Source organism: Halichoeres trimaculatus, unplaced genomic scaffold, assembly GCF_033239565.1.
Source record: "Halichoeres trimaculatus isolate MK-OKI-2021-1 unplaced genomic scaffold, fHalTri1.1 fHalTri1_scaffold_16, whole genome shotgun sequence".
Classification (NCBI taxonomy): Eukaryota; Metazoa; Chordata; class Actinopteri; order Labriformes; family Labridae; genus Halichoeres; species Halichoeres trimaculatus.
The window spans coordinates 24,796,276-24,817,813 of record NW_027437194.1 but is presented as its reverse complement, the minus strand read 5'-3'; the positions used below and the strand labels follow the sequence as shown (position 1 = coordinate 24,817,813).

At 40.6% G+C, this 21,538-nt stretch overlaps 1 protein-coding gene across 1 annotated transcript; it reads left to right on the top strand.

Annotated features, from left to right (window-relative positions):
- The first annotated feature begins 709 nt into the window (after positions 1–709).
- Positions 710–5,260, top strand: LOC141805375 (fructose-1,6-bisphosphatase 1-like). Its single transcript, XM_074690410.1, has 8 exons — positions 710–944; positions 1,597–1,759; positions 2,634–2,726; positions 4,046–4,186; positions 4,273–4,410; positions 4,513–4,632; positions 4,766–4,955; positions 5,040–5,260. The coding sequence occupies exons 1-7, from the start codon at positions 775–777 to the stop codon at positions 4,952–4,954; spliced, it is 1,014 nt and encodes a 337-aa protein (XP_074546511.1). The 5' UTR covers positions 710–774; the 3' UTR covers position 4,955; positions 5,040–5,260.
- The last annotated feature ends 16,278 nt before the right edge of the window (positions 5,261–21,538 follow it).

The following is a 21,538-nucleotide window of genomic DNA, read 5'->3' as shown; positions in this document are numbered from 1 at the left end:
TTTGGTGGGTAGTTTGTGTATCTTTGAGCTTTTTAGAAAGGTAAAAATAAAACAAGATATGTTTTCTTAAAAGAAAAATGAGAAAACAACTGAATTTAACTCATTGTCTCATGAAAATGTCAGAATTAATGGGTATGTATGGAACCATGTAAGCTATTTTTATTCCAACATTATACATTTTAAAACAAAAAGTTATAAATAAACATCCATATCACTATTTGTTACACTATCAGGAGAACACACCTGTAAGCCTCACACTCTCACCGGTATCATTAGATGTACAGCTTCTGATTGGTTTATCTTTTTTTTTTTTTTTTTTTCCCCATGATCTTGTTTGTTTATTGGAGATTATTTGTGTTTTACTCTCTGCAACATGGTCAACTTTTTGGTTCTCCAGGGCTCTGAAAAATCAATTTATCTTTTTACTCTCAGTTGTTTTTAATACTTGAGAACCATGAAAGAAAACTCATGCCGTGAATCAGTCTGAACTTCACAGAACAGACAGAAAGAAGCTCTTATCTGGGATCAAAGAGAGCAGGCATTGAATCCTGAGAAGGCCTTTGTCAGAGGGAAACAAAACAAAATGTTCACTATCTCTGAACTTTGCCCTTTTAAACCCTATCTGTGAGTAAGAAAAGGCCTTTTCCATTGGTTAGAGAGTCTCACACCCCCGTCCCTTCCCCCTATCTCAGTTCTAGAGTCCACTCTTTAACTTTGGGACTTCACTCACCTGCTTCCCCTCGTTAAGCCATTTGGTCCCACACCTGAGGCAGAATGTCTGACAGAGGAGCCTTCGACACCAACGTGCAGACCCTCACCAGGTTTGTTCTGGAGGAGGGCAGGAAGGCCCACGGCACAGGAGAGCTCACCAACCTGCTCAACTCCATCTGCACCGCTGTCAAAGCCATTTCCACCGCTGTAAGGAAGGCTGGGATCGCTAACCTGTGAGTGGAGTTACCTCTGCACATTTCACTCAAAGTCTAGTATAAAAGAAGGAAACACACTGTTTCAATTTGATTGAAATTTCAGGCTTGTGAGATTCAATTTCTCATTTTTCTTCTCTATCTAAACAAGCTTAAAACACAAACTATCAGGGCTTAAAGTTCAGAATGAAATGAGACTCATGAAATGTGTCTTTCTGTTGCACAGGATGGTTAAGATGGTTAAAGTCAGAGAATTAGCTTAGCAGTCACTAGCAGCAGAAATGGCCTGCAGCTACATGTCTTAAAACCTTTTCCATGTCTCTACTTTGAGACATGTGCATCGTATTTAAAGATTAAAGAGTCTAAAAAAAAAAAAGATTGCATGGCTGCAGAGATGTGCATAAACATGTTGAGAGACAGAACAGTTAGTAAATGTTAACTTCAAAGTGAAGCAGTTTTAACTTATAGACACAGGCCAAAGGTAAACTTTCTGCTTGCTGTGTGTGCATTCATAGAGGGCAAAGGTCACGTAGATAATGGCCTGTTTCGACTTTACCCACTGACAGAGTATTTGAGCAACTATTAGCCAACATATTGTGAAAAAAGGAGTACAAAAAGAGTTAAAAATATAGAGTTATCTGTGTAAAATGATTCTGTTGTCTTTCCTCTGAAGCTATGGCATCGCAGGAAGCACCAACGTGACCGGGGACCAGGTGAAGAAACTGGACGTCCTGTCGAATGACCTGGTCGTCAACATGATCAAATCCTCCTTCACCTCCTGTGTGCTGGTGTCAGAGGAAGATGAGAAGGCCATCATCGTGGACCCAGACCAGAGGGTCAGTTCATCTGAAGAATAATTATATGAAGTAAACAATGTGATACAGCATACGATCATCATGATGCCACACAGAAAGATATACTCTAGTGCAACAAAACAAGATTCAGTTGGATACGTTAAGTTTGGTTAAATAGTGTCCACGAACAAAGCCCCTGACAAAAGGAGAAGAGGGCGGTGATAATTTAGTCACTTAAAACTCTCTAACTAAAATTTAAAGTTCAATACTATTGCAATAAAATACAAACACAATTCATCAAATTCATACAAAAGCTATAAACATTGCCTCATGTTAGTGGATCCGAGGTCTGTGCATATAGATCATACAACATTACATACATGGTAGACCTCATGGGAAACACCCATCAACAAATCTTTATTCAGGACTTCATGGAACTCACTTTGTAAAGTCTGGATCCAAAAGGACTCTCTCTGATTGACAGCTTTAGCTCTTCTAAGAAATGTAATGTCTTTGGAGGACATTTTCTGTGCATTCTGACTTTTCTTTTTTTTCAACTTTGTATATAGTTATTTAGTCATGCACCTTAAGTTTTAACTTGAGGATGCTCCTTTTTTATCATTTAGAGTATGTTATGAGACTGCTTTTCACAATTTCATGATGCATTTTGATACATGATTAATGTGATATGATACAATTCAAGTTGAGATCAAATGGTCTATCTGTAAGATACAATACAATAGCAAACCATATGAGACAGTATGATAAATTGAAACTCAATATGGAACAGTATAGTTTCATGTAGCCCTAAATCCTTTGGCATGGTCTTGTATTATGATTTATCTTTGACTTGAGCAGAACTGTTTTGAGAATGTCTGGTGTTTTAAGTTGAAATCTTTTTGTCCTCACCTAACAGGGAAAATACATCGTCTGCTTCGATCCCCTGGACGGCTCCTCAAACATCGACTGCCTCGTCTCCATTGGAACAATTTTTGCCATCTACAAAAAGGTTAGCACATTATCACTGTGACCTGGACTTTGATGGAATCAGCAAAATGCTCTGCAAGACCTGTTCTTGTTTTCCTGACTTTAAATACATGTTTTACAAAAAGAGTTTAAAAATATAACAAGTTTTAAATCATTAAGTGGGAGAATAAACCCAACAGTCATGTCCTTGATTAAAGTATAGTTCTAAAAACATTGATGAAAAAAACTTTAATCAAAGCTTTACATGTTTGGCTTAACCAATGCTACTCAAAATCTTATTTACAGATCAAATTAAAGGGAAAGGTTGTGTATTTCAAATAACTTTATTATGTATGAAAGATTTTAATCATAATTAGTTTTGCACTGACACAGCAATAAATACATGTACAGTAAGTTCTGAACAATTTATCTCCTCTTGTTCTGAGGGTCTACCAGCTTTTATGCCCTTACATACCACAGGACCTTCATACCAATATGATCTCAGGACCTCCTGGGGAGATGAAAGAGATTTGCACAATGATCTGTGAAAAGTAGAGACTTAGTGCTCTCTGACTTCTGAGGTCCAGCCCTCAGGATGTTTCATACAACATCTTTTTCACCAGTATTTTTACTTGGCCTCTACCTTGGGCCTTCCGAAGGTGATAACACACACACTCAACTCAAAGGCTATTTAGCCATCAGGGTCCAAAAATGTCTTTTTGAAAAAAGTGCTCCTGAAGAAAATGTAAAGCGAGAAAATAATGTTCAAATATTGCAGCGTTAGTTGTTTCGGTATCACATTTGTTATGTATAGACTATCCTGAAAAAAGGGGAACATGGAAAACAAAATTCTGGCGTATTTTATTTTGAGGTTTTAGATTACCACACCCACAGTCCAAAAACATGCTCACCAGGTTAATTGATCACTCTAAATTGTCCCTAGGTGTGAGTGTGTGCGTGAAAGGTTTCTGTCTATGTGTCAGCCCTGTGATTGACTGGGGACCAGTCCAGGGTGTACCTCGCCTCTCGCCCAATGACAGCTGGGATAGGCTCCAGCCACCCGTGATCCTGAACTGGATAAGCAGTTAAGAAAATGGATGGATGGCTGGATAGATTACCACAAAAAAGTAACACAAAGGACATTTGCTGGATAAAATCTGCAGAGAAATTGCTTCTTTTGAGCATCTTATAGTCAGAAGTGGTGAATAAGATTGCCCAAAAAAATCTCGGGGCTGGGGCTGGCTCTAAAAAGTACAAATATTGAGGCCATGGAACCTGAATCCTTGCAGAGCCATGTCGATTTCCTGTTTTTTTTTTTCCTTTTTTCAATAATAAAGATCAACATATGTCTCTTTTTGGTAGACAACAGATGATGAGCCAGTTGAGGCCGACGCTCTGCAGCCTGGAAGAAACATCGTAGCAGCTGGTTACGCTTTGTACGGCAGCGCCACCATGATGGTCCTCTCCACTGGTCAGGGAGTCAATTGCTTCATGCTTGACCCTGTAAGGTTTAGCATTATTTAATTATATAGTACACAAGATGTTGTTGTTTTGCATGTATTTATCTTCATGGCTGAATTTCCTTTCAGTCAATTGGTGAGTTCATCCTGGTGGACAAAGACGTAAAGATAAAGAAAAAGGGAAAAATCTACAGTTTGAATGAAGGATATGCTCAGCATTTCTATCCAGATGTGACAGAATATCTGCAGAAGAAGAAATATCCAGAGGTGAGGGGTGTTCAGTGTGTTTTATAGCATTACAAACTGATTGAATGATCCTTCATACAGCTTTTTTGGAGGGCCATAAACTCTTTGTTTGCATGCCTCCAGGATGGTTCTGCTCCATACGGCAGCCGTTATGTTGGTTCAATGGTAGCTGACGTTCATCGGACGCTGGTGTATGGAGGAATCTTTTTATACCCTGCAAATGTCAAGAGTCCAAAGGGCAAGGTGAGCACAGAGTTTACACAACAATAGGAAATGATAGCATACCTCACATCATCATCATCAGAGTGGGGAAAAGTGCATAATGTTCTTGTTTTTTCTTACCAAGTCCTGCCTGTTTCTGTTTCCGTCCTTCCAGTTGAGGCTGCTGTACGAATGTAACCCCATGGCCTTCATCATGGAGCAGGCTGGAGGTATGGCCACAACAGGAACCATGAATGTTCTGGACATCCAGCCCACCTCCATCCACCAGAGAGTCCCCGTAGTCCTGGGATCTCCTGACGATGTGAAGGAGTATCTGGAGATCTGTAAGAAGCACAACAAATGAGGTACGACAAACCCGTCAGTCTCACTCAGGATCACGTCTAAGTAACTAAACCACCAGGGATGATAAATTATTTTATCTTTTTCAGTCTCTTGGACTTCAGCAGGACAAGTCTGGTGCTGAGAAACTCATGAACACCAAAAATCCAAAAGCTCCATCAGGACATCCTCAGAGTTTCTACCCATTCCCTTATCTGTAAAAGGACCATGCACTTTACTCGCTCTGTCAAGTCTGCCTCACACTGAGCTCATTCCATCGTGGTGCTGTAAGAGTTATTTGTTGGGACAACCTATTTTTTAAATAAACACATGAAGAAAATCTTGTTCTTTAATGTGCACACAAATAAGAGTTGATAGTTGGTTATGGGAAGGACTATTGTGTTTTTTTAGGGATGTGTTCACACCTGGATCATTTGAGACAGTTGCTCCCAAACAGTGAGTGATCCCCCTGAAAGTCTGGTTTGTTTGGGCGCATGAAGTCTGGACTCTGAACAACAATGATTTAACTAGAAAAGCACTCAGAGAGCATAGACCTCTGCCAAGCATATTGTGATTGTGACCAACATTTAAGTCCTACTTTAATGTTATACTCCCTTTCAGCAAACTGTCTTTAAAATGATGATAACCCAGTACATATTTCATATTCTGGATCTTGGTATCCAGAATATTGTCAGGATCTGGATCGTACTTTTACATCTGTCAGAAATTATGGTGAACTTGTTTTGTATTGTTTAGCAAAGCAATCTGACCATTTACCTTGGACCTATATACACATATGGTGAAAACGGCCCTATCTCACAATGATAAAGAATCCTTTAAAAAGTCCTGAATCCATACGGTGATCCAGATCACCTCCAAAATTTAATCACTTCTTCCTTATCCCATTTTGAACATTTCCTGAAAATTTCATCAAGATCCATTGGTTACTTTTTAAGCTATGAATTATTCACAAACAAGCAAACAGACAAACCCTCCCAAAAACATAACCTCCTTGATGGAGGTAATGATAAAGTAAACACTGGTACATTAGCCAGATAAGTACTATAACACAAACTAGCCACACAAGCTTCTGATGCTCCATGGCTGTTGTTTTTCCTCGTGGAAAGCAGTCAAGAACCTGAATGAATGAATGAAGATAAGTAAACTGCCCGCCTTCTGAGTGCGATTTCTGACTAATGAGAGAAAAATTTGGTTGCACGTGGTGTTTGTTAACAACGTTGAACCAAGAGACAACTGCAACTATAGTATGACTTTTGCCCCTGAATTGGAACAAAGCAAATGAGCCACAGGTGTGAATACACCCTTTAGTCACACGATTTCAAGCTCAACAAATCCCTGTTTCTTTCCTCTCACTAGTGTTTTAGAAAACCCCCTTTTTAGCCTTTTTAAACTGCAAAAAAACTAAAATCTTACCAAGTGTTCTTCTCTTATTTTAATTGTACTTGATATGAGCTTGAAACTAGAATAATGTCTCAATACAACCAAGTTTTCTCTTGTTCCCTTTGCAGATTTTTTTTACTTGTCACAAACCATTCAGACCTCTTTTTTCTCTTTTAATAACTTAAAACAAGACATTTTGCTGGACCGGTCAGATGAATGTGGCTCATATCAAGTCTAAAAAGACATTTTCTACTGATAATAAGAGAAAATCACTTGATTTGGTGTCATTTTGTATTTTATTTTTTGCAGTGTAGCAACTGTCTCTTTAAGGCTCCCTGCTTAACAAAACCCCTTCTCTATGATTGGCCAGCCCTTATGCCGCCAACTCTACCACATGGGCCATTCCATAACAGTATGTTATGACTGGATGTGTATATGGGCCCAGGTTTTAAAGTTGTCCAGAGCTTCCAACCTGAGAAGAAGAGAAATATCGGTAAGTATTCATACTGATGGAACAATGATGAACCTTTTTTTAACACCTGAGAGCCATGCATTCACTTATGTTAGGGAAAGTGAGAAGATTAACAAATTTAAATCCCAGCAAAACAACTTTACACAGCAGTTATAGCCTTAAAGAACATTCGTGCTAAATTTAAAAGTTTTCATTTGAGCCTCTCCTTTCTCACAGGCTCTGTGGTTAGCTGTGTACAGTTCTGTTATGATTGTTTGCGTCAGCAGCCCACCCTGGCAGACCTTAGCAGACTCAGAAAGGTTTCAGCTTTGCCACAGAACTAATGAGCCATGAAAACTCGCAGAGCAAAACAAAAAGATTCAGCAGTATGTTAAAACAAAAGCCCCATTCAATCAATCACTTTATTTAGGAAAGCCTTCATTATGGCTCCGCAGAACAACAAAGTTAGCTAACGCAGTCTGTATCTGTCACAATAAAAACCTTTATTGCACCTCTGATCTGAAACTTCACATTTAAGAGCATTTCAACACAGTAATGGTAGAGTTATGCGGCTCTGGCAGCTCTTGTCAGATGGAAACTTGGATGACACTGAATTTCTAACTCCTTTTAGAGCTCAACTTTTATATATTTTCTGCAGTTTGAAGTGATCGGATCTGCTTAACACTGTGTGTGACTCATATTGTGAGCTGTGTGGATTGATAGCAGATGCCTGAGGTGCCTCAGTGCTCTTGAAAGGACCTCTTTGTATATATAGAGAATAAGAAATGATTGAAGCTGCTCTGGCGCGCTGGATGGAATCCATATTGTCTGGTTTTCAATAAAAACTGCACCACTTCCTTTGTTTTATATGTGTTTTGTTAGTGTCAGCATTCAGGGGGCCTCGGTGCCCGTGGGACACACAAACACTTACACATTACAGACACACTTGTTTATTTCCATCGTGTTCAGACTGTGTATGATTATAGGTTACTGAGTCAATATTTAGATTGTGCAGGAAAAGCAGAACCCAGCCCGTGTCCCTGCTACTGTGTGTGGCGTGTTTAAAGTATACATGTGTGCTCATGTTTAAAGATTAGATGACAAGTATAACCCTAAAAAACTAAATGTTCTATCATATAAAAGTACAATTAATAATAAGGCTAAAATCTATTTCTAAACTATATAAAACAATTGAAGGACTACTGATCATCTTTTCTTGGCTGCTCCAGAGTTTTTGCCAATTTTCACAAAACAGACATTTCCCTTTCCCCCAGAGGAAGCCACTTTCTGACCAAAAGCTTCTCTTTCTGACTATCAGAGGCAGTGGCAGTCACTGACTGATGATGTTGAAAACTGACTTCTTCACATGATTGTAAATGAGGAAAAGTGAAATGTGCAACTGATTATTTCTTGATACTTAATTTTATTCCCTGTGTTCATAATGGATAAAAAAAGGAATAAACTTGGCACTCACTCAAAAAGTGTTGCAGAAGAGTTTTTTGTTCCTTCAGATAAATTCCTTGTTTTTGTCAAGGCTTATAAAAGAGTAACATTGGCATGAAGACATCAATTTACAGTTAAAATACTTTTTCAAATGAAGAAACTTAATGACAAGGGGAAACTGCATAAAACATAAATTATCTAAATTAAATCTAAATTGATATTTAAAGCTCCTTTGAAGTTTGAATTGCTTTTGGCACCCCCTGTGGACCGAGACGTTTTTGCTGAATCTCCCGATATAGGTTAATGGACCCTGTGATGTCCCAGTGTCGGTTACTGGTCCCAGTGATGTCCCAGTGTAGGTTACTAGACCCGGTGTAGGTTTCTGGACCTAGTGATGTCCCACTTTAGGTTACTGGACCCAGTGATGTCCTAGTGTAGATTAGTGGTCCTGGTGTGGGTAACTGGACCCAGTGATGTCCAGGTGTAGGTTGCTTGTCCCAGTGTAGGTCACTGGACCCAGTAATATCCCATTGTAGGATACTGGACCCAGTGACGTCCAAGTGTAGGTTGCTTGTCCCAGTGTAGGTAACTGGACCCAGTGATGTCCCAGTTTAGATTGCTGGACCTAGAGATGTCCTAGTGTTGGTTACTGGTCCCAGTGTAGATTACTGGACTCAGTGATGTCCCAGTGTAGGTTGCTTGACCCAGTGTAGGTTACTGTGGACTAAGAAGTTTTTGCTGAATCTCCCCATGTAGGTTGATAGACCCAGTGATGTCCAAGTGTAGGTTTCTGGACCCAGTGTAGGTAATTGAACCCAGTGATGTCTCAGTGTAGGTTACTGGACCCAGTGATGTCCAAGTGTAGGTTTCTGGACCCAGTGTAGGTAATTGAACCCAGTGATGTCTCAGTGTAGGTTACTTTTCACAGTGTAGGTTACTTGTCCCGGTGATGCCCTTGTGTAGGTTACTTGTACCAGTGATTTTCCAGTGTAGATAAATTGGTTACTAGGTTACAGAGGTGCAGGAGAAAGAAATGAACTCTTGAGCCAAACAGAAACTGAGTAATGGTCAGTCACAGAGAGGGACATTGTTCTGGATTGTTCTATTTCAATAAACCTCTTTTTGAGAGGTGTGATCACAGTTTTTATTTTTTATTTTTTTTTGTCTGACTGTTACATCTTACCCCAGCGTGTGTTACAACCAACCCTGGTAATCGGGATGGTTGTAACAAAGGACCACCATGTTTTTGACATCACCTGGTGAGGTCTGTGATATTCTTAGAGGGGTTTGAATTGGTGCCATTTGTAGAAAAAAATTGTGGAAACTTTGTGTTAAAGTTTGGGAACTCTGACTCCAAAATTCAGTTAGTTGGAGATGCTAAAGGAAAAAGTGTTACAACCATACCCTGTCCGTCCTACATGATCAAAGCATTATAGCAGAAGTGATTAATAGAGCTACAACTCTGGCTACAGACAACTCAGACATGACAAAAGATCAGGATTTTAGGCCTATAGTAATAACAAACTAATCGCAACTCTCACAGGAAAACAAGGGACATTAGACATTCAGGTATTGTTTTAGGAGGCAGAGCAATTTATGTGTATATGACAGAGTAAGTACAATATGTCCAGAGTCTGACAGGAAAAGAAAGCTGACTGTGTTCCTGCAGGCGTCAGAAGCTCATAAGAAAAAGATTAAACTTTCTGTTGTCTTTACATGTACTCAGCCAGTGACATCCATTTTAAACTGGATTATCTGGCAGATTGTGTGCCATTAAACGCTTCTATAAACTACGTCAGACTCCACATTGGGTCCACCATCTCATCTCTTGTTTAACTGATCGGCATGGCTTCTCTCAGCGCACTGACAGTCGGCAGACGCTGAGAGCCCGTGTTTAACTCCAACATAAACTCTGCAACCCAGACCACCCTGACCGAAGCTAAGTGCAAAACCAAATACTGACTCAACGTTTGTGGAAGGGACCCATATTTGTACCTGATACTTTAGAGTCAGACCCCTGCCTCATGATATACTCTTATTTTGGAGGGAACAGTGAAAACAAAGACACGTTTCCTTGGTAGTTTCCCATCACAAGACAAATTTCACGTCAGGAGTTCTTTGATTCAAACAAGCCACTTTACTGCGAGGGGAAACTTCCCCCGTCTCTCTTCTTAACTAGTTCCTTTTGTTACGATACAGAAATCGAAGCCTGGATTGATGTGGGTGAATTAATGCCGTGCTGGATCTGAGAAACTGTGACTGCAGTAATAAAAAGAGCGATGTTTTCTCCACTGTTTTGTTCCCAGGCAACATTAATGCTTGCACACTCATTTATCAAGCTAACCTCTGATAGCATGTTTTATTAAATGTCCATCAGCTCATACATGCGATGCCTGAGTCCCTGATAACTGCTTTTCTTTAAGCGTCCATGTTGTCAGATGAGTTGGCAAAGCAGCAGAAGAAAATAAATCTCGGAGTCTTTAACAAAGTGACCCTGCAGAAAGGTTTATCTTTGCTCAGCGTGGTTCACGTACAGATGTAACCATGTGTTTTGTGGTATTTGACTATGGAAGTGGGAAACAGTCCACTCAGATCATCTTGATTTATTCTTTGGTGTCAGAGATGGGAAAGCTGGAGCAGACCACCGCTGCTGCTGCTGCTGCTGCTGCTTCTGCTGCTGCTGCGCTTTACAAAGGGCGGTGTGTTTGGATAAAAGGCATGCATGTGGTTACTGTCACTGAAGACAGCCTGATCCCAGCTCTGACCACCAGACTGGAGTCAGTTTTTCTCCCACTCACAGAAAACCAGTGTACTGAAGTCGACAATGACTGTAATGTATCTGTAAGGAATTTAACCACCAACTACAGGCCTCTCCAACCAGAAAAACCAAAACACTGTTTATTAAAAGGATGACTTTGATACGTTTACATTTCTGTGTGTGTTTGGATGCTTTGGCATTGGATACATGTCACATTTCTTGTATAAAACTTGGTGGACACTATACATTTTTTTTGTCATCTAAACACTGAGCTGTGTCATACATCAGTGCATCAGAGAGAGGTTTGTGTCCCAGTGTTATACCTGGAATACGCTGCTTGAAGAAGCAAGTGACCAACTCAGTGCACAATACATGCTGGTAACAGAGCAAGAGACAGGCAGGGTTCCACAATTTCCTCCTTCAGTAAGTCACAATATTAAGTAATAAAACCTTTGGAGTGATGGTTTTCTTGTAGACTCTAGAATATGAAAAAAAAAGTGAAACAGATGGTACGTAGAGGAGCTACACATCTGCATAAAAACTAAACATTGCTGAATGCAAAGAAAGTCTTCAAGCAGAAACATAGTTTAACCTTTTTTTTCATGCAGTAGTTTAAAAGTTGTCATGTATCTTGAGTTGCTTTTCAACCAGAAGTTAAACGTTCCGATGGCCCTGTGTTGCTTGCATTTCCATAGAGATCTGAAGTCTAAAAAAAATGAAAGCCATTTAGCAAAGATGTGGAGAAGACTGCTTTCCATGCACTGCAAAAAAATGAAATCTTATCTAAATCTAAATCTGCCAATGGAATCAGAAAAACAGGCTGGAAAATTGCTTGAAACTAGAGTAATGTCTTCATACAAGTAATTTTTCTCTTGCTCTATTGGCAGATTTTTTAAATCTTGTTCTAAGCAATTCAGGTCTCATTTTTGTCTTAAAATAGCTTGAAACAAGACATTTTTCTGGATTGATCAGGTGAATGTGGCTCATTTTTAGTCTAAAAAGACATTTTCTACCAGAAACCAGACAAAAACACTTGATAAGATTTTAGTTTTTGCAGTGTGGTAAGTGCAACACCACAGTTAGCCTGTTAGCATGTAGGAGATTTTGTCCATTTGGGCTTTTTGAACCAGCTTTGTTCATTGAAATACTAGACAATCTCTGCTGTGTGAAGCAAGAAAACAGCAGAGGTCAACCAATGTTTCAGCTGAAAGAGCAACCCTGTTGATTGATGACTTTCAGAGGGATGCATCTCTCTAAAATGTCTTTACAACATCGTTAAATTTTTACCTGGTGAGGACATTTGGACATTTGAATTAAGAAAACAAGACAGGGTGCATTCCCGGGGACGACTTCTATGTTTCTGCAGCTGTTTTTACCTGGATCTTCACTGACACGCTGAAGGTCTCCAGTTTACCGGGTCACTCTTTAAACTTTAACATTGGCAGCTGACAGAGACACATTCACACTATCAGGCTCAAAAAAAAGGACCACTGTTTAGGATTTATTAAACCAAGTCAGTCACAACTGGGTGAAATAAAAACACTGAGACTGCTCCACCAATCAGAGACATTCAGCTTGTAAGCCCCACCCCCCAAAGTTTTTGGACATCTGGGTGTACGACCCCTGAACAGGAACTTTTTCAAGGAAAAGATCAAATACCCCAGAACTAAATTTAGATCACTGATGACTGATTGTGATTTGAGCAGCAGTTTCATAGCCTTAATTAAACAGATTAAAATTCTTCTCTCTCTTCTGGGGTTTTTGCACAGCAAGTGTAAAGTCTAAATACCACAAATCAGAGCACACAAGCTAGGCCTTAAGTTTGTAAATTACTCCTGTAGCTGCCGGAGAGATGTTTAAACAATGACCGTGATAATCATACAGCGTCACCACTTCTGCTTCAACATTGTGATTACTGAGGCAAATATGAGGGCAGCCTCAGATCCCTTCTCATTTTCTGTTCTCTGAAACAGCAGCTCTGCTTTGAAGACATATGTGTCCCATGCTGGCAGGATGCTGGATGGATGGAGTGACGTGGAGATGGAGGGCTGGTCTTGTGCCCTGCTTCTGCAACAATGCAGGGCTGAACTGAGCATTGTCAGTTTCTCCTATGATTTAAACTAACCAGAGTTACAATTCACAGTTATAAATTGTTCCACTTGGATTACTAAATTTTTCCACTTGTCTCTCCAGTGCTTTGTGTTATTAACTTCCAAGACTTTGACCTTGACCTGTTATACTTTCCAAGAATGATGGCTGTTTTTTTGTGTCACAAAGAGGAAACTGGGTTGAAAAACAGACAAATCAAATATTTAGAACTTGATATGACGGAAGGAAAACTAAACTTTGAAGCAACACAACGTCAGTGAGACACATCTCAGCTGGTGGAGAGGTGTGGTTCAGCCTGTGTCATGATGCAAGCAGCAGCTGGATATTAAACACTGTTTCTACATTAAACTGTAAATCCTCACACATTTTTGGTGGCAGAGTTCAAAGACTTTAAAGAAACAAAGACAGTAGATAAAGCCAGTGTAGTCACTGGATTGCATGTATAGGTCACAAAGAGGAGTCGCTGCAGGTTTATAAAACCTAAAAACACTTCATGTGTTGTCCTTTTTGTTCTGTGTTTTTCTGTGTGTTTCTTATCTGTCTTTCACAGGTTCATTTTGTGTCTTTGTATCAAGACCTTCCATTTTTCTTTTCATTGTGTCCCTTGTGTCTTCACTTTAAAAAAAAAAATATATATTTTGTAGTTCTTGCTCCCTGTGTGTCTTCCTCCTCTCTGACCTCACTTCTTAAGTACTGTGGCTGTTTCCCAAAGCCCGGGTACCTTGCCCTGCCTTGGTCTTGGGGTGGGCGTAGGCAGGCTTCCACATCATCAGTCGCTGCCCAAGTGCTGTTCCAATGTTCATGTCCTCTGGAGGCATATGTCCTCCGTTTGGTTAGCATATGGCTAATTGACCAAGGATACACAGGTGTATCCTTCGCTGCCTTGCCATGGCTATAAATACCCAACATGCAATGTGTGAATCTACAAAAAAGGAAAAAAAAATGGTAGCAAAATGACGCTCCAGAGAGAGACGCTCTAGCGGAGGTGTGTGGTAAATTCCAATTCAAATGTAAGCAACAAAATACACCACTGAAAATAACAACTTATACCATGTCCAACACTTAACTCTTTTGTGTGTCACTCACGTAACTATAATTACTGAGAAGCTGCACCTGCAGAGTTTCAATGATGAGACAATAAAAAAGCAAAAAGTGTACAAAAGGGGCAAGCCATGACAATATTTGTAGCAGCTTGAGCTACTCCCACATTTGTATTAACTTTCCAAGCACTGTCCACAGTGCAACACGTTATGTGAGACAATAGCTGCGTTTCCACCAAGCAGTCCGGGTCGGTTCGTCTCGGTACGGCGCGCTTTTAGCGGCGTTTCCACTGACTCATCCCGGGACGGATCCCCAAAAACCGAGACGAGCCGTCCCACTTTTTTGGGACCCTTTCGTTTGGGTGCCAGACTGAACCGATCCGCTCTCGGAAGGTGGAGCAACACACTGCAGACGGTTGATTGGTCAAAAGAATCGTCACTCACCCCAACAGCGGCTGCATTTCTCCTGGTGGCACAGAGATTTCTCTGAAACGAAGCTTGATTGCACTTTGTAACAGAGAGTTACATGAAAATCACAAAGAGGACGAAATTCTGCATGTCTTCCATCCATGCTCTTTGTTTACTGTGTCGCGTTTTCTTCTTTGTTGGATTTCATCGCGGGGTAAGCTGCTACGGCGTCGCGCTATTGTTTACCAGCTGTGGCTTCCGGCATCCGGCTTACACGCCGCCTACCACGAGAGGGCACAGTTTGCCGTGGAAACGCAAACGGGATGAAACTTAACTGTCCCAAACCGTCCCAAACCGTACTGAACCGACCCGTACTGCTTGGTGGAAACGCAGCTAATGTAACTCCAATTACACAAAAATTTGTGACAGGAATCTGATGGTAAAAAAAAATATGCCTTTGTGGGCTGTTCCATTAGCATCTCCTTTTGAGCAGAGGCAGGACACTTGCCTTGGATTGGAAGATAGTGGCTTAGGAGGCACTGCCTTTCAAGGCAAGGCAAGGCAAGGTACCTGGGCTTTGGGAAACAGCCCACCTGTGCGTCTCTTTCACACACCTGTGTCCTGATGCTCATTACTCTGTGTGTGTTTCTTCCTGTCTTGGTCAGTTTGTCCACAAAGACATTTTCTCAGTGATTTTGGGAACTTGTTTATTGACCATTTAACTTTGTAGTCTGTTTTTAATGGGATCCTCTCCATCTGTCGCCTTCAAGTCGAGACATCACAGGAGCTTTAGGATGATCTACTTCTTTTCTCTTCTGCTCCTGAGGAGGTTTTCTTTCTCCCGAGTTCCTTGTCAAAGTCTTCATCTATACAAAATTCTTCTCTTGTTTCTGAGGAGGAAAGTGATCAGAGTCCAATTTCAAGCAAGCCTTCATCTGCCTTTATGTCTCTGTCTCCTCAGACACCCTCACTGATATTACCACAGAGGAACGTGTCAAGTTTTTTTTATCCTTCTGTCATTGTACCTCAGACTTATCACCTGACCAGAGTCGGAGTCTCTGCCCTGAAAAACTCATCAGCTACGGAGAGTTTCCATTGTTCTGTGTAACACAGATTTCACAGCAGACGTCATTAATCTGCCGCAGTGCCCAGTTTCATTTCTCTTTCTTTGTGATGGCTAAACCAGCGTCTTCCTCTCAGACTGGAGTTTAACTTCAGATCTCTTTTACAGCCTGTCTGCATTTCTGCAAAATCTCCAGGTGAAAATAAAAATAACAACAGGACATGAATCTTCTTAAATTCCCTGAAACCAGCTCAAAGAAATCTGATAGTCCTTCAGATTGGAGTCAGATACAACAAAACAGCCGTCTATCTTCACATCACAGTGAGTCCCAAATGGTTGTGGCTTCCTGAGTATACTTGGTGCTTTAAAGTCAGAATGACCCACGACTGAACTCTGAGTTCAAAGTCAAATCCCTTTCCTGTCATGTTCTCTACATCCTCCCTGGAGAGAAACGTTCAGTTTCAGAACATTTGGTACCGTGCTCCAACATCTCATGTGTAATACAATCATGCTAGGACACCACTAGTTAGCATTAGTTTTATAATGTTGAGTCTTTTCCTTGGTTTTCCTTAAATGAGATTTTTGATGATGATAGCTTTAAGCATTGAACACAAATTCCTGCTGAGGTGAGGCAGAATTTCACGACTAAGTTTTGTAGTTTTTGACCCTCAGTCCATGTTTCTGTTGTTGGTGTGGCTTTGATCCAGAGGATCCAGTTGCTTGTGTCTTGTCTAGTCTCTGTGGTGCATACCTTACAAAAGAAAAACTAAAAAGATGTGTCAAAACTAAATCAAAGATGACAGCAACTCTGCATATTTCTGCCATGAGCCGGCATGAAATCTTGAAGTCATTTTTGTGTTTTTGAACAAAAGCGTGAGAGCGTCTTTCTTTCTCCTGTGTGAAAGAATGAAGAGAATCGAACATATCTCAGACAGACATCGGAGAGTCTTCCAGGAGACAGAAAAATGGAAAAATGCAGGCAGGAAAACATTTGGCAGCTTTCAGAAATCGGCTGCCTCTCCTCCCTCCCCTCTCCCTGTCTGTCTCTCTCTGGGCTTGGAAACACTTGAATACAAAGTTCAGTGGCTTGTAGCCGCTTGTGTGTAATGACTTCTGACAGCAGTGGAGACAAACTGAAGAGCACGTCTGTCCCTGCATGAGCATTTACAAATCTACTCCCAGGAACCACATTCCAATTCTGGAAACTCTATTATATGCAAGTCGCCATGAACGACCGCGTCTACAGGATGCACATCCAGAGGTGCCAGTTTGAAGTCAACGGACAAGACTGGAGCAGAAAAGTGGCCTCATATTTCCCCCTAAAACAATCTGAGGAGTTTGCTCTCAGAGGAAAGAATCACAGTGATGTATTGGAGTAATTGAAGAGGTACAGTTTGGGGGAGAGCAGCAGCTGCTGGCTCCATCACACAGAGCTGCTGGCTCGACTCAATCTGGCTCTTGTTCTTATCTGGCTGCTCTCCAACACTGATGGGATTTGCGCTCTGCTGTGTGTTATGAACTGCTTCTTAACAGTGAAGTGAAAGTGTTGGCAGGGTGTGTGCTTCAGATCCTAGAGGAGGAAGGTTATAAGCCATATGCTGTGGAGAGTGTGCCTCCACAAAGGATAAAAACACCCAGACTTAGCGCTAAAGTTAAACACGAAAACTGATATACCTACTACCCCTGTCACCCTGGAATCTGGATGTATAATTAATATGTATGAGAAGCTGTATTCAAACATGTAAAACTTCTGGAAACTGAAGTTTTCAGGATGGGAAAATTGCTTGCCAGACTTCTACTTACAATAGAAATCCTGCAAGCTATCAGGCACAGCAGGTTAGACATAAAACAACAATACTAAATGTTCAGACTGAGTGTGCAGGTTTTCAAACCTTTACATATTCAAATGGTGTAGAAATCCCTGAATCTGTCTTTGTTTTGCAAGATCTTCACGAAACTTGCTGGTTTGATGAAATCATCACAAAGGGATCTCCTAACTGGTTCATGAGCCTCAAACTCTAAAATCGACGCACAGCTGGCCAATCAGAAAGAAAGGGGGTTTCTGCAACGGGAAGTCTTAAAGTGGCAGAAGCTAAGATAAGGACCTGATCTACTAAAGGTTGGCATCTATTATAACATGTCAAATGTGCAAAATAGTATGCACAATATATTTAGTGTGTTTGCCTTCATGATTATGTAGATTATCAGAATGTGCACAATTCTAGGAGGAGGAGATGCAAATGCAACCGTTTAGCACCCGCTGGGTGATTTATCAAACCTGAAACTGATTGTGGTCTGTGTTTTGGCGTCTATATTTAGCACGTTTAAAAGGCAAGTGTAATTTGGCACAGGGTTAGGCAGCACAAATGGCTGTGATCATTGTGGCGAGAAGGAGGCATAGGTTTGATGAAAGACAATGGAGAAAAAAAAAATTCTGTCCACATGTCTATATATTTGGACAGTCAGAAATAAAATCTGATTTCAAACCATCTTTTCATTTTATCTGCAGATCTTCTGGTTTCACTCACATCATTTAACTTGTCATAGATAGGTTCCCATTTCCTTTTCTTCTGTTGGAGTTCACCAGTTTATTTAGCTCCTCCATCATGACCTTCAACTCCATGGCTTCAAACTTCATTTTTCATTTACATTCAGTCTGTTCTCCCAAACTCTCTATGGTGACAGTTAGAGATTTGTACCTTTCACATTTGAAACGATACGATACCTGGCAATCGGTACCAGTACTCAACGGTATCACTTTTCTGTAGTTTTTTGTGTTAGTTTGGTAAAAAAAATATACATTTGTTTAACAATAGAATATCACATGTTTTCAATTTTACATATTTATTCTCCAATTCATAACTTTGCAATACTGTGTTCACGTCCAGCATGAAAAACCACCTACTCTTCCCAGAAAACCCATCCAGGCAGAAAACCCATCCATAGTGACTGTCAGTAGCATGAGCAAAATCTGCATTGAAGTAGGACGGTCCGCATCACTTTTGCACCTGTTATTAATTCCACATGCAACCATAGCAGATCACCTGCAACACCCACTAATAGCACATGCAATTTTTTAGTTTGCACATGTGATTTAACACTCACTATTTAGGATTTTAGTAAATGAGGTCCAAAGTGTTCCAGACAGAGGCTGTAATAAAGGTTTTCTAAAACACCAGTGTGATTTTTTGGTGCTGTAACCAAGGAGGTTATGTTTTGGGGAGTTTTTCTGTTTGTCTGAACAACATAAATCCAAAAGTAATGAACAGATCTTTATGAAACTTTCAGGAAATTGTCAAAAGAGGATAAGGAAGAAGTGATTAAACTTTGGAGGTGATCCAGATCACTGTCTGGACCCAGGACTTTTTTAAAGGATTCTTAATCATTGTGAGATAGAGCTGTTTTCACCATATGTGTATATAACTCTATGATAAATGGTTGGATTGCTTTGCAAAACAATACAAGACAAGGTCACCATAATTTCTGACAGATGTAAAAGTATAATCCAGATCCTGGCAATATTCTGGATACTAAGATCTGGAATATGAAATATGTACTGGGTCATCATCATTTTCAACACTGTCAGGAAACAAATTATTGTACAAACCTGCAACTAACACCAAATTGTCGCAGACAGTCTGCTGAAAGAGAGTATAACAGTAGGACTAAAGTCTGCGCTCTCTGAGTGCCTTTCTTGTAAATTACAGCTACCATGGGGCACCAGAGGAACAGAGTAGTGACACCATCTCTTGAAGAAGCTGAATGAAAGTCAGAGGACTGTTGTGAACTCTGGTTCCAGTGGCTGTAAGAACATGCCATGTTCCTGGAGTTGTAAGGGAATGTAGACCCTTGAGCAGCTCGACATTTGGTCTTCTCTAACCTCTTTGAAGTCGCCTTGAAGTGACTCTGACGTGGTCCTGTTGCTCTGGTATGCCTGCTGGGTGAGGTGAAGGGAGGAGGGGTGAGGTGAGCGAGGCTTGTTTGGCTCAGAAACTCCTCTGCTCTTGTCTTGACTCCTCTCTAATCTCTCTAATTGGAATCAGGGGGGCCTGAGGGGCCCCTGAGAGCTGCCAGATCTTTGTGGTCATGGTGTGGTGAAGTGACAGGGTCAGGAGAACAAAGTGGTCTGAGTGACTGAGAGGTTTTGGTTTCTCCTCTTTCTGGGGCTGGCTTGAAGGCCTGAGTGGGTCTGGTCTAATGGTATTTGTTTACAGTTTTTTCTCCTCAGACTGTTTTCCTCATGGAGTGTTATTGTGGAAAAACAGGCTTAACACTTTACCAGAGGTTAAGCACAGGATCACCACTCTTTCACACCATTAGTGGCAGGAAATAGCTCTGAATGGACTGTAATAACGAGCCAAATGTGTTTTTGTCTTTCTCTGCTGTGTTGATCTGATACTTTCTAAGCTACATGTCCTAAAATCATGATTTCTCAGCCCTCACATCTTCATCGATGTGCGGGATCACAGCTGGGCAGCCATGGTTGGTTATATTTCATGGTGTAAACGTGTGAGACAGCAGCTCTGCATGTGTTCCAGCAGCTGTCATTTGTCACAGCAGGGAAGCAACACAACCCCAGTGTTTTCAGAAGAAGCTGTTCTTCATTACTGACAGGCCTCATATTCAGTGAGAACACAGACACTGAAATCTATCTTTCAAATCCACATTTGTTTATATGATATATTAAACCAGATGTTCAGTATATAAAACTCACTCAGTGAGGAATTATGAGCAGATATCTGGGATCCTGCTCACCCTGTCTGGGCTGTAATTCCTGTAACCTTTCACTTCATATTATCACATTTTTTATTTATGACAATGTCAACACAAAATACAGATTAACAAGGATTTCATGCTGTTATAGATTACCGTGCTCTAAAATATGGCTATCGACTTCCTCCAACAGCATAACCTTAAGTAAACCACAGTTCACAGTGTGATGCAACACTTTAGTCCTACTTTAATGTTATACTTTCTTTCAGCAGACTGTCTGCTACAATTTGGTGTTAGTTGCAGGTTTGTACAATAATTTGTTACCTGACAGTGTTGAAAATGATGATGACCCAGTACATATTCTATATTCCAGATCTTAGTATCCAGAATATTGCCAGGATCTGGATCGTACTTTTACATCTGTCAGAAGTTATGGTGACCTTGTCTTGTATTTTTTAGCAAAGCAATCTGACCATTTATGGTGGAGTTACATACACATATGGTGAAAACGGCCCTATCTCACAATGATAAAGAATCCTTTAAAGAAGTCCTGGATCCAGACGGTGATCCAGATCACCTCCAAAATGTAATGACTTCTTCCTGTTCCCATTTTGAACATTTCCTGAAAATTTCCTCAAGATCAATTCATTACTTTTGGAAAATGATTTGAAAATGATGATCACAGGTTATTGTCTGCAGCACAAATCATCATAAACTGAAACTAGAAGTTTCAGCTTACGATGAAGTTAAATATGAGCCATAATGTAAACAGAACTTTCTGTGTGAATAATCCTGTTGACATGTCTGTCTTCATTCAGCTCCCCTTCTTCTTAGAGCTTTGATGATAACACATGCTGATGTCTGGATTGCAGGACAGGATGTCGCTCCACTTCTCGCTCTCGGGGACAGTCACGGTCCAGTAGCTCTTCAGGCTGCTCTCGCATCTGTGCCATCAGTATTTCCCCACTTTGAGAGCAGCCTGAGACAGACACTCACCTTTTTACCACAGAGTTAACAGGCAGGGGAGTGAATCACTGCTTTTATAAGGCTTTGAGTAATTACAATAAACACAATCCAGCTCTGACTGTCAGTTAAAGACAACTTACAAAGAATACAGTCAGTGCCATTCACAGTTAAAACAGCTGAATATTTTTTTCCTATACAGACACAAAGCTACCAACTACAAACAAAATACTGCATTTCTTTGGACCTTTGCTTACATT

Excerpts from the sequence above, each read along its gene's own strand:
- LOC141805375 (XM_074690410.1), top strand. The coding sequence starts at position 775 with ATGTCTGACAGAGGAGCCTTCGACACCAACGTGCAGACCCTCACCAGG. Across the intron at positions 945-1,596 it reads AAGGCTGGGATCGCTAACCT|CTATGGCATCGCAGGAAGCA; the intron begins GTGAGTGGAGTT and ends TTTCCTCTGAAG. Across the intron at positions 2,727-4,045 it reads TTTTTGCCATCTACAAAAAG|ACAACAGATGATGAGCCAGT; the intron begins GTTAGCACATTA and ends TCTTTTTGGTAG.